The 13,774-nt window shown below is 31.2% G+C and overlaps 1 protein-coding gene across 3 annotated transcripts; it reads left to right on the top strand.

Annotated features, from left to right (window-relative positions):
* Nucleotides 1-6,486: 6,486 nt before the first annotated feature.
* Nucleotides 6,487-12,055, top strand: LOC107474230 (growth-regulating factor 1). 3 transcript variants are annotated; one of them, XM_021135291.2, is made up of 4 exons: nucleotides 6,487-7,183; nucleotides 8,750-8,998; nucleotides 9,512-9,926; nucleotides 11,242-12,055. In XM_021135291.2, exons 1-4 carry the CDS (start codon nucleotides 6,691-6,693, stop codon nucleotides 11,243-11,245), a joined length of 1,161 nt encoding a protein of 386 aa, XP_020990950.2. In that variant the 5' UTR covers nucleotides 6,487-6,690; the 3' UTR covers nucleotides 11,246-12,055. The 3 variants fall into 3 exon arrangements, with proteins under 3 accessions (XP_020990950.2, XP_020990949.2, XP_052112880.1); XM_021135290.2 differs by having other exon boundaries at nucleotides 10,920-12,055; XM_052256920.1 differs by lacking the exon at nucleotides 11,242-12,055 and adding an exon at nucleotides 10,247-10,903.
* The last annotated feature ends 1,719 nt before the right edge of the window (nucleotides 12,056-13,774 follow it).

Raw genomic sequence — 13,774 nt, 5'->3', positions numbered from 1 at the left:
CACGCTTAGCTGGCTGAACTCTGATGGTTTTGGTTGTTGTGTTGATTTCATTGCTTCGATGGCCTTCTTGAGGGATTGGATGTGTGTCCTTATTTGCTGACAATGCTTGCATTTTTCGAGTTCTTGTTCATATTTTTGAATTTCTTGATCTAATGCGTTGTAGACGAACTCCATTCTCTTGTTAATGTATCTGCAATAACATTTTTGTCACCCTTAATATATTCAATTTTTATTGGATATTGTAACAAAAATAATTGCCATCTTACCAATCGTCCATGATTATAATCAACTTTTATCGTATAAAACCTGTTAGGTAACTTGAATCTGTCCTTAATGTAAATTTCATTTTCTTATAGTTTATTACCATTCTTCGTTTTCCCCTTTTAATTTCATTATTGTTTTCGACATAAAAGGCTGGAGCCGCATGAGGACTTTTACTTAATCTTATAATTCCTTTTTCTAAAAGATCTCTACATTCTAATGAGAACTCTTTTCTATCTCTTGCGGAATAAGGAATTTTATTTGGAACATTTATCTCTTTTGTGGGATCTTTTAATTTAATGCTTACTAATTCGTTATTTGTATTTTTAATATCTAAAGGATTTTCAGCACAAATTTCATCCAAGAGTTCTTCTATCTTTATTTCAAGATTATTTTTTGGAATATTTATCTGAAAGTATATATTTAAATAACATGTTTCTAATATAGAAAATATTTTAAATTTTAGAATCTTATCTATAGTAGTAGTTGGTATTTTTATACGTTTTGATTTTTGATTTATTGAAGAATCGTGTGGAGCTTTTAAAACTATATATGTTAATTCTTGAATGAATGGATGATATAGCTTTAAAAAGTTATTTCCTATGATAAAATCCATTCCAGAATCTAACATATATATTGATGGAACAATGAACCTATAATTTTGAATAAAAATTTCAACCATCTCTGCTTTTTGGTCAATTTTATGTATTGATTTGTCAGCTATTCTAACTCTTAATGGTTTCTTTAATTTTTTTCCAATCAAGTTTTATATTTGAACTAGCAAAGCATTGTGTTGCTCCAGAATCTATGAAAGCATTTATAAACTTTTCTGTTATTTTTATAGTAATAAATGTGGCATTATTACTCAGTCTCTGAGTCTATTTCCGAGACATATTCAAGAATATAGTCTAAGTTATCATCAGATTCCTCTAATGGTTCCATGAAACAAGACTTAGCAATTTCTATTTGTTTAGTAAGATCCTTTTTATCCTTCTTTTTCGGGCATTCATTTGTATAGTGTTCTTCTTCTTGGCAATATCAACACTTACAATTTTCTTTTTTATTCGGGCAATAGTCATTTCTTTGTCTTTTGTTTTTATCGTTATTTCTTTTTCTAAAATACCTCTTTTTTCTCCAGTTTGGATAGTATTTTCTTTTTCTAAATTGATATTTTCTTTTCTTTGAAAATTTTTATTAAGACCATATTTTTGGGGTATCTCTTCATTATCCTGACAGCAAATTCTAATTATATTCGCAAATCTTTTTTGAGTTTCTTCTTGCATACAACGTTTTTTTATTTCCTCTCTTATTGCAGAGGTTGCTCCACCAAAATTATTTTCAATTGTCCCTCTATTTATTTCTCTTATAAATCTTCCCATTATAAATTCATTAGCAGGATATGGAAGTTTTGTTATATACATACTAAGATAATGATTTTTATCTTCTTCTTTTTAATTTGTAATAATGTATTCTATATTCGCATATATAAGATTCCACATTACATAGATCATATATCTGAATATTAGCTAAATGGTTTTTTACTTCTTGATATTCTTTGTTATAGACTTCTTGTCTATGATCTATAATATTTTTTCCAAAAAATTCTTTATATAGAATCATCATTATATATAATAATATTTTTTCCAAAAAATTCTTTATATAGAATTATCATTATATATAATATCTTATCATAAGCTGTTGTTTTTGTTTCTAATTCTTCTATTATTTGGTTTTCTATTGATGTCATATAATCTCTTATAGTTCCTTTAGTATGAAACTCTATGTAATTCCAAATATCTCTTCCAGAAAATTCACTAAGCTTTGGATTAGTAAAAGCTTCTAATAAAAAGGAATTCAACCAATTTTCGAAAATTTCTTTTTCATTCTTTTTACAGTCTAAGTCAAGCATTCTTTCTCCTTCCATTTCTTGGATTTTAAGAACGTATTTTGATGGTATTTTTGTATATTTTGAATCTTTATGTATAAACCCTTTTTTAAAAGCATAATTATCAAAACTTGTTTCCCATTTAAATTGAGATTGATTATCCTTAGATGTTCCAGCTTCATTTTTTACTTGTATTGGAATTGCTGATTCCTCGTCACTTGAATAATCTAGAATGTGTTCTTCATTTTCTATATTTTCAGAATTTACTAATTCTTCTTCTATTTGAAAACCATGTTCCATAATATTATTTTCTTGAGCCATTTTTAATTGTTTAAAAAATATTGTAACTTCTTCTAATTTTTCTTCAATATTCATAATTTCAATGGTGGTTTTACTTTTAAGTCTGTTATATTGATTATATTTTGAAATTTTTCTTCTTTGGGATTTTCTTTTTCCTTATTTCTTTGAAATTTTATGGATACTAATATTTCTTCAAGCATATCTACTATAGAATTTAATTGTGGGTTAAAAGTATGATAAAGATGTGGGGAATCATTTCCATGGTAGCATTTTTTAGAAATTCCGTGTGAAAAATAAGTTTTTTCAGGTTTTTGAAGTCCTTCAATAAAACTTATAGTAAAATAAAGATTTTGAGAAAAATCATTTTGTATTGATTTTAAGAATTCGGTGTCATTACAATTAACATTAGTTAAAATCATTGATTTTTGATCTATTAATTTTGATAATTTAATTATTTTTTCTCTTAAATCTTCTAATTTACTTTTTTCCATTAAGTGACGCTTTTCTTTGTGAAAAGTTACGGTTTTAGGTGAAAAGTGTGACTTTAGAATATATGGTTTATATTTTGCCACGTAAGCATATCTTTAAACTTTGATCTGTACCTTATATTTTGCCAATATTTTTTGATTCCATATTTAGATGGTAATATAATAAAAAAGAGATTCAAGTTGATAACCAATTTTTATTTTTTTATATATTATTTATTAATTATATATTTTAAGTTATATATATTAACTTGATTAACTTTGATAATTCAATATTTATTCTCTCTAAATAAATCTTGAATATTAAAAGAATATTGTTAAAAGAATTTTACTCTTTTTTGAGTAAAATAAAGAGTAAAATTAATTAGAGGTCCATGAATTTCAATTGCTAAGTGATAATAATCCAACAAAAATGAAAAGGGTTTTCACTCATTTAATAAAATATTAATTATCTTCGAAATACGATTTTCCACAGGATCGGGACATATAATCCTTATCCCATAAAATTTACAACAAAAATTATTGGCCTCATCTTATCCTTATTTTTGAATATTCCCACAAATACCCACAATTACATTGATATTGAGGCATTGTTTGTTAGCAAAAATTAGAGCGACAAAAACAAAGAGATACATAAAAAGTATTGTCCTTATATTTGATTTGGTAGTAATAAGAATTAGTGATAGATGTTTATTAATTAAGTAAACATGATTATTGATCCGTCCGTTGGCTATAATTCGGCTCAGGACTATAAATCGAAATTAATTTGGTTAAAATTAAATACACACGTGCAGGTTCAAAATTATAAATCGGAATTAATCTGATTAAAACTAAATACACATATGGAGGAATACGTGGAGAGTACGTGTTTTGCTCTCCTAACGAACTTATCGTATACAATCAAATAACTACGTGCCAACCCAGATGGCACAAGAATCTCTCCACAAATCTCTCTAAATAAACTCACTAAAGCAGTTATCACATAATTATCCCACTAAGTAACAGCTCTACAATATTAGAGTAATCGTACTACAACAATTCTATAAATACGTCCACCTCCAATCTTAGGGTACACAACACTATTCATTCTGAGTCATTTGATATTCATCTTATACTCTTACTAACTTGAGCGTTGGAGTCTCTTTGCAGGTCCCAACCTCCTCCGGTGTTCCTTGACGGCTAGCTCGGCATCTGTGCTCTTAGGACAGAAAACTCCATACACACGGAAGAAGGATTACTGGACAGGAACATATGGCGCCCACCGTGGGGCCGAGTTTACTTAACCCCACTACCGTTTTTTCTACCGAATTATTTATCCTATTTTACAGGTTATAATCAATAGCGGATCGGAAGCTAAAGCCGCGGTGATAAACACCCAAAGCTCGAGATACATACATTTTGTGGCAATACAAGTACAGGAAATATCTTTTTAATATTTACTTTTTTACTTTTAATTTTTTTTCTATTAATCTTCCTTGATCTATAAGCCATACACGATCAAATCAAAACTGAACTATACTCCAATTTCCAAATGCACAAGATACCAACCTATTTATTATGTCCAATTATCCCTAATAACCGCCGGACACTCAAGTTCAAATACAACACACACGTGATACTTTGATGCAATCATTCAACTTCAAAATATCAATCCTAAAAATACCAATAAAAAAAATAAACTCGATTAGCAATGATCGTTACTTTGATACATGGGTGATGGACTCATCTCTTTTATTTTTCTATTTTACAATAATTTATGCACGTTTACTTTCAACTCATTTTATTTATGTTACAAATCTTTATTATTCAGTCAATATTCAATAATTAATTGCTTTGGACAAGAAATTCGTCAATAAATTATTGTGGGTCGAAAAATTTCTCAAAGACAATTGATCATTACATTCTCGGATCATACAATCGATTCGATAGAAAAGTATCCCCCACATAATTATATTGATCGAACAACTCTTACCATTCAATTGTTTTTGAATAAATATCGACTAACTGGCTAAGTTTGGGAGCTACCACTGATTGAATAGCCATAACTATCCCACCTTTTTTATTCATCTTTATTTATTTGTTTATCTATTTCATCTGTTACTACCATTTTTTTTTTCATTTTTCTCTCTTTTCAATCTAACAAGTTGAGCTTGGGGGTTGCCATAATCACAATTTCGATTTATAGGTCGAAAGCTCAACCAGTTTAATTGAAAATTTTCACAGGTCAAGCTTGGGGGCTATGATCCGTCCGTTGGCTATAATTCGGCTCAGGACTATAAATCGGAATCAATCTGTTTAAAACTAAATACACACGTGCAGGCTCAAAACTATAAATCGGAATCAATCTGGTTAAAACTAAATACACACATGGAGGAGTACGTGGAGAGTACGTGTTTTGCTCTCCTAACGAACATATCATATACAATCAAATAACTACATGCCAACAGCACAGGAATCTCTCCACAAATCTCTCTAACTCCACAAATCTCTCTAAACAAACTCACTAGAGCAGTTATCACATAATTATCCCACTAAATAGAGTAATCGTACTACAACAATTCTATAAATACGTCCACCTCCAATCTTAGGTACACAACACTATTCATTTTGAGTCATTTGTCTTATACTCTTACTAACTTGAGTGTAGAGTCTCTTTGCAGGTCCCAACCTCCTCCGGTGTTCCTTGACGGCTGAAGTATAGCTCGGCATCTGTGCTCTTAGGACAGAAAACTCCATACACACGGAAGAAGGAGTTATATCTCGACACTAGAAGGAGTTATACCTCGACTCAAATTACTGCACAGGAACAATTATAAAAAAAAAAGTCATCTACAAAGGCAACTCAACTCGGATAAACATGATTATTCTGTTAATCTAGTCGAGCAATCAGTTTCTATTCATTTTCAGGTATATATTTTTAAAGAAACTTACAGCAAAATCTCATATTTATCATGCATGATCTTATTTTTGGAGATACACAAAACATAAAAAAAAATTTTAGTATTAATAATAATCAACGGTCGACTAATTTTTTTTGTTATAAAAATAAAAGTGGTGATATATCTTAATATTGTAATTTTTTGTATTTTTTAAAACTGTAAAAATGCCGATTTGTGTACCTCAAATTTTTTTATTTTTTTAACACAAATTGGACGGTCTAATTTTTTACCTTTAATAAATCGAACGATTTAATTTATACTTTTCTAATTAAACGATTTCATATTTAAGTATAACATCCTTAATAATCCACATTTCAAAAAAATACCACTGTCATTCCAATATTAAAAATAAAAAATTCTGAAGGGTCTATAATAATTTTATTTTTTGAAGGGATGTTGTGTATATATGGTACTAAAAACAATAATATTATTTTATTAGTATGTCCCAGAGATATATACCATGCCTAGTCATAAGCTTCTTCTTCCATCATATTATATATACTTTAAATTTCTCTCTCTATCTCTATCTCTATCTCTATCTCCAATTATTTTATCCTTGGCAAAGAACAAAACCATTCCGGTTTCTAGTTTCAGCTAAGTAGCTTTAAAGGTGTCACAAAAACTAGTAGCATATCTCTCTCTCTCTCTCTCTCATTTATAATATGTTCCTTTCAAGGGACATTGTGTACTTTTATTCTCGTTATTGTTGTTGTTCCAACTAAAGAACAAGATGCATCATTTTAATTTTTCTCCAATATAGTTTTAAGTCTTTTTTTTTTTGAATAGTTATATTTATAGTTGTATTAATTTGTGGTGTTATATGGATCTTGGTGTGGTGGGTTCAGAAGCTGGGTTTGTTCCATTTGGATCTGGGTTCGTTAAGCATCAAAGATCTGAAGAGGAGGTGAGTAATAATGATCATAATAATAGAAGAGGGGCAAAACTGTCAAAGGTTAATATTACTAGTGGTGATGATGATGATGTCATCACAACAACAACATCAAAGGGAATGTTGTTTTTTCAGAATCATCAGAGGAACAACAACAACAATAGCTCTTGTTGTAATGTGTTGTTGAGATCTAATAATAATAATAATAATAATAATAATAATAATAATAATAATAATAATAATAATGGAAATGACAATGTTGCCATTGCTCTCTTCAAACAAGAAGGAGAAGAGAAGATGCTGAGTTTCTCAACAACACCAACACCAAAGTCAGAGACTTTGATTGTGGAAAAGGCTTCTTCAAATGCTACATTGCACACTTCTTATCACCCTTTCTCTAGTTACAACATAAATAATAATGCAGGTATATTTATTTATTAATATTTCTTATTTGAGGTCTTTTTGTTGTTACTCATGCATATTACTCAAATATCTTTAATCATTAAGTCATTTCTAATAATGGGTTATTTTTATTTGAATTTTTTTGGGGGTTTATGGATGGTTGGATTTGGATTTGTAATTTGTAGGTTTTTTTTGTATGAAAAAGTAATAAGAATTCAAAATGAAAAAGGTCGTCTTATTCAAAACCCCAATTATGAATAAGACGGGGCTAAAGTCCGGAAAAGAAGACCTAAATAGAGGTGCCGATTGCCTCGCTCGCAAAGGTTTAGAGCTAGAACCAGGATTACATTTTTAGAATACACCTTCTAGAGAGATTGTGAGCATTCTTTTTGATGATGAAAAAGGGGTTTCCTTGTAATTTGTAGGTTAATGAGTTTGATTTGGATGTTTGGTATTTTTCTTGAAAATGGTTCTTTTTTTTTTGTAATCTAGTAAAAAAATTTGTGTATTTTTTTTTTTGTTGATGGTCATCCTACAGTACCTGTGTGGAAGGTCTTTTCATGGAAAAAAAATATATTTGAGATATGCCTTGTTTTTCTGAAGTCTTGTCAAGAATTAAATAAATAAATAAATAAAAAAGAAATTCTTCCAAAGAAACTATATTCCTTGTTCCTGTTTTAGGGTGAGGGATGTAAGCAAAATTTTGCACTAAAACCTAGAGTATACCAAAGGAGAAAAAGGGAAGAAAAAAAAAAAGACATATGAGAGAAGCTTATTGAAGCTATTATGATAGGGAGCATGAAAAAGAAAAACAAAGCTACATAATTTGATTGGCTCTTTTACCTTATGTTATCTTCTGTACTCCTTTACTATAAAATCCTCTTTTCCATGTCTTCCTCAAACCAAAAAAGTTGACCTTAACGGTTTTTTCCCCCTCAAATCAAGATAGTAAGAAGTTAATCAAAAATGCTATTTGTATATTAAAATTAGCTTCTAAATCAGTCACTACTGTATTTGTGTATAAATATATGTGTGGTTTAATTTATTTTCAATGTGTATTTATATTTCAACATGTATTTTATACTGGTGGCTGATTTTATTGTACACGTAGCATAATCGGAGAATTAATAAATAATTAAAATGCTACCTTGTGCCAGCATTTGTTTTGATGTTTCTTTTAAGTTGTGAAATGAAATAAGTGATTAATTTTGATGTACTGATAGTAATTTTACAATTTAATGAGATTCATACGTTTGGATGATGACTTAATAAGAGTTTGGAAATTAGTTATTTTTGTTGACGTGAGAATTTACGATTAGTTATTTGAATAAATTTTTTTATAAAAATTAAATTGACAAAATAATCTTTTATAAGGCCATTCAATCAAATGCTTGTGAAATATTAAATGATTAAGTTAAACTTTTTATTGGTGTGATAATATATAATTAGATGCGTTTTACACTAAAAGTATATAACAAAATTAATATTTTTATTTATAAATTTATTCATAAAATTTTTTAGATAAACCAAATACTTTGTTAATATAAGATATTATATGAATTTTGAGTAATGATGAATAATGAAACAGGTTACAATAACAGTAATTGGGGAATGATGATGATGGGAAATAGTAGTAGTAATAATAATGTGGGAAGAGTGGTAGGAGCTGCATTATTCACTCCCTCACAGTGGATGGAGCTGGAGCACCAAGCACTCATTTACAAGTATATCACTGCAAATGTTCCTGTTCCTTCTCATCTTATTCCAATCACTAAAGCCCTTCATTCCACTTCTCCATTCTCTAACTTTCCTAATCCACTTCTTAGACCCAATCCTTGTAAGTATCTTTCTCTTCTTTTCTTTTTTCTTCATTTCTAAGATTTAGATGTAGATGAAAATAATCCCAAAACATTAAATAGTTTTGTTTTTGTTGACAGAAGAGGCCGACACATGTCACATTTTTGTCAACAAAATCAAAACTATTTCACATTAGTCATTTTTTTTAATGTTTAAAAATATGGGATAAAGTATGTTGTTGGATTACTAAACGAAATAAATTAGATTAAAAAAATTAAATTAATAACTAAGTGGTGGCCAAAAATAATAAATTCTGATTATCTCTTAGCATTTTTTCTTGTCATTTTCATAGGCATCCAAATCGGGTGTAATTTTCGTAATTCACTCATTTATATAGTAGAGACTCATACACAGTTGTTTTAATGAGAAATTGATAACTGTTTTCAGCTATCAATTTCACACAAAAACAACTACGTTTAAATTTAGTGAGTGTGTTAACTAACACAAACCTTGTCACTAGATATTGTGTTTTAAATAAAATGAGTCTTTGCAGTGGGATGGGGAGGTTTCCATCTGGGATTCTCGAGCAGCACCGATCCGGAGCCAGGTCGGTGCAGGAGAACCGATGGGAAGAAATGGCGGTGCTCGAGGGACGCAGTTGTGGACCAGAAGTACTGCGAGCGTCACATGAACCGAGGCCGCCATCGTTCAAGAAAGCCTGTGGAAGGCCAATCAGGCCATGCTGCTGCCATCACCACCACCACCACCACCACAACCACCACTTCTAACTCAAAGCTATTGTTGCCTAACAGCAACAATTCAAGTTCTTCATTCTCCATTGTGGGGAACACTGCTTCCAACAACAATAGCAACACTATTTCATTTGGAAACTGCCATGAACACAAGAATGTTATTCAGCAGCAGCAGCCTGTTGCATCTGATGCTTCTGCTGCTAATAATATCAGCAGGTGCGCCACTAATTACTAATTTATTTTTTCTTCTTTTGTTTATAGCATATTGGTACATAATAATTGAAATTCTTAGCTTGCATGGTTTTAAAAGAAAGGGCAAGAAAAATGTTTTAGGTATCCCTTTGATCCCGAAAAATTCCTAGGTGTTTGTTATTCATTGTTTGACATCAGCAATGTGAATTTATTATTATTACATGGTTGACATGTCAAACAATGAATGACATAGATTAAACCTTTTTCCCATTAAATGGGGTCGGCTACATGGATTAAGACGTCATTGCATCATGTCCATGCTTTGAGATGCGACTTTGTTTTAGGTTGGCTGTCGCAGGCTTAACACAGCCTAATATGGCTTCAAGGACGTCATTGTGTCGTGGCCATGTATTGGGATGTGACATTGTTTTACATTGGCAGTCGCACAAACCGAAAAACCCTTGTTTTTCCGGACTTGAGACCGGCTATGTGAACATAGGCCGAGTTAGGTTAGAGTATACTTTTAAAAAAGAAAAAGATGTCTTCTGCAATTTAACTTTTTAAAAGTGTTGTGAAAATGGGAGACGTTAATGTTCCTATCCTTTTTTAATTATGCAATAATAATTGATGTGTTAAATTGCACACATTATATATATAGTACCATCTTTTTCTTTATTTGGAAGCAACTAAGAAATTCTCTTGGCACTCATTCCTACCTCCTTATGCATGTTCCCTCTTTTAGTATTTGTGTTTCATCTTCTAATCAAAGAATCTAGTATTTCTTGTTCATCTTTTTTGGTAGATAGTGACTAGTCAATTTTGACATGGTGGTTCATATGCTTTTAATTTTTCTTAAAAGAAAAAGATGGTCTTAAGGCATGTCAATTTTTGTTTGTTACTTTACCCATGTGTTTAAAGTGTTCCTTTTCAATTATGCATTATTCAGTGTTCTTTTAAACTGTTTTATACTAATAATATATTAAAATTAAATTCAAGTTCTTAATTACTATAATGCAGGATGTTTATGAAGAAAGAGAACAATAATGCAAATGAGAGTTGTTCACTACTTCCAATGCTACCACCAAAGGAAAACTGATGACAAGTCATCTTAGCCTAGTTTTACTAGTCTTTTTCTTTTGTTTTCAATTGATTTTATGCACTTTCTTGAGCCATAAGTAAGCCAATTGGGTAGAATTTCATGTTTCCTTTGATTCAATCAACCATGGATGAATTAATGCAATTTCATGAGATTTTGTGCTATAATTGTCATAAATTATGAAAGAGAGACAATCTCATGATTTTGAGCATAGCTTTGATGTTTTTGGTTGATTGATGATAGGTGAAAAGAGCTTTGAAGAAGGTTGAAGAAAGAAGGAATGGCAAGGAGTGAGAGAGAACAAAAAGCTTGCTCCAACGTTTGCCCTCAAGCTTTTAGGCAAACGTTGGCGCCACAACAAACACCTAGGGGAGCAAAAGCTTGCGCCAACGTTTGCCCTCAAGCTTTTAGGCAAACGTTGGCGCCACAACAAACACCCAGGGGAGCAAAAGCTTGCGCCAACGTTTGCCCTCAAGCTTTTAGGCAAACTTTGGCCAAGAAGCATTCAAGGGGGATCCACGTTTGGCTCAAAGTTTGACCTCAAACTTTAGCTCAAACGTGGATGACAGCACAGGAGGCTAGCTGATATGAAAAGTTTGAGCCAAAGTTTGCCCTCAAGCTTTGACTCAAGCTTTAATGATTCATGGCCCGGTTCACAAGTGGGTTTCTCTCCAACTCCAAGAGCAATCAACAGAGGCTTTTGTCAACCCAATTCCATCAAGAGTAAAGGCCCAATTCAAGGCTTGAAGATCATTTGAAGAGAGTGTATAAATAGCTTAGAATTTAAGTTTTTCGGAGAGCTTTCTTTTAGAATTTTTCTTTTAGTATTGCTGGGAGTTTTGGAAAGCTTTTGGGTTTTGAGTTGTTTGGAGATTCTGAGTCCTGGGAAGAAGAATTGAATTCTCTTCCTCTTAGTTTTCTTGTTTTCAATTTCATCTACACTTGTCTTGAGTCTTGGGTGTTGAAGAATTGAGGAAATTCTGTCTCAATCTCACCTTGAGATCTCTCTGTTTTGATCAACTTTTGGAAATTGAACTTTAAATTTACTTTTCTTCTACTGCTTGATCTTCTTAAATTTTGCAATTGCTCTCTGAATTTGGATCTAGGAAGGCATTGAGATCTAGACTTAGTTATCTAGTCTCTTGGGTCCTGAGATCTATTGGTTTCCATTTTAATTTCCTTGTTTAATTGCTTCACCAAGTTTATTTACATTTCTGTTTGAGATCCGGTTTATTTGAATCCACCTTTTACCTTTCCTGCTTGTTGCAATTTACTTTTCTCTCGTTTAGTTTCTGCAAATCAAATTCCCAATTCCCTTTATAATTCAAGTAATTTACATTTCTTGCACTTTAAGTTTTAGTCATTTACATTTCTTGCAATCTAAGTTTCTGCAATTTATATTACTTGCATTTTAAGATTCAGCTTCTTTACTTCCTGTTCTCTTTAATTTACTGCAATTTTCCCTCTCCCTTTTAAACTTCATGCAATTTAGCTTCTGCCGGATACAAATCACTCAAATCAACTCTTGTTCGCTTGACTAAATCAACCACTAAACTAAAATTGCTCAATCCTTCAATCCCTGTGGGATCGACCTCACTCCCGTGAGTTTTATTACTTGATGCGACCCGGTACACTTGCCGGTGAGTTTTGTGTCGGATCGTTTTCCACACATCAAAAACCCATTCATGATTCATAACAACCACCATGAATTTGGAGTTGTGACTTGTGATTCACTCCTTAACCCTTCTTCCAATAATAAGAGCAATGATTCACAAAACAATTCCCTAAGGCATTTCATTAATGAGTCAACACAATTGTCAATCTCAATCCCAAATCATCAATTCATGCCAACCAATGAGAAAGTGACACTCTCACCTTTAAGGGTATCATCATCAAGGGAGTTGGAATTGGAATTAGTAGACCCTATTCAAATGGGGTTAGGAGTTGGAATTGGTGTCAACAACAACAACAACAACAACATTGTTAGACAACCAAATTGGATTCCAATTTCATGGGAGAGTTCAATGGGTGGTCCACTTGGTGAGGTTCTCGACCTTAATAATAATAATAATAATAATAATAAGGGATCTTTGAACCTTATTAGTAGTGATGGGTGGGACAATAGTCCTTCAATAGGGTCATCACCAACTGGGGTGTTGCAAAAGACAACAGCATTTGGTTCACTCTCTAATAGCAGTGCTGGGAGTAGTCCAAGGGCAGTAGACAACAACAAAGGAGGGGCAATCTTGTAAAATCATCTCTTGTAAACACAAACTACTGTGTGTGGAATGTGGATGTTTGCTTCATGCTTCACATTAATATTAAGTTTTTTATTTATTTTTATATAATATATGGTAATATTAGAATTTAGAAGTTGGATGAGATGTGTTCTTTCTTCTTCTTTTTTTTTAAATTATTAAATGTGATTTTGTTTGGTTGTATTTAACAGCAAATTATGAAGATGGTTGGAGTGTGTGGACATGGTATTTTTTTTTCAAGGTGATGAATTTTTTTGGTGTAGGTGGGGACTTTGATTGCATGACATGGCAGTAAATATTAATTTTGAGTTATACAAGTACTCCGCTGGAAGAAGTTAGCACTAACAAAAAAAAAATGGGAGGGACTGAAAATAAAGGAAAGGATAAAGTATTAAATTGATTTTTTTTATATTTATGTTTAATCTTGTTTTGATTTTTAAAGTTTAAAGTGTTCTATTTGAATTTAAAAAAAATTATTTAATTTTAATGTAGTCCTGTCGTGAAGTTATATTAAATAA

The sequence above is a fragment of the Arachis duranensis genome, chromosome 2, assembly GCF_000817695.3.
Source record: "Arachis duranensis cultivar V14167 chromosome 2, aradu.V14167.gnm2.J7QH, whole genome shotgun sequence".
In the NCBI taxonomy this organism is placed as follows: domain Eukaryota; kingdom Viridiplantae; phylum Streptophyta; class Magnoliopsida; order Fabales; family Fabaceae; genus Arachis; species Arachis duranensis.
The sequence above is the reverse complement of the archived record's forward strand: the minus strand, read 5'-3'. Positions and strand labels throughout refer to the sequence as shown.

What these genes read in the sequence shown, in the direction of transcription:
- LOC107474230 (XM_052256920.1), top strand. Translation starts at nt 6,691, where the DNA reads ATGGATCTTGGTGTGGTGGGTTCAGAAGCTGGGTTTGTTCCATTTGGA. An exon ending in ACTTCTTAGACCCAATCCTT is followed by an intron (nt 8,999 to 9,511) that starts GTAAGTATCTTT and finishes GAGTCTTTGCAG; the next exon opens with TGGGATGGGGAGGTTTCCAT. An exon ending in GCTGCTAATAATATCAGCAG is followed by an intron (nt 9,927 to 10,246) that starts GTGCGCCACTAA and finishes ACTTTGTTTTAG; the next exon opens with GTTGGCTGTCGCAGGCTTAA.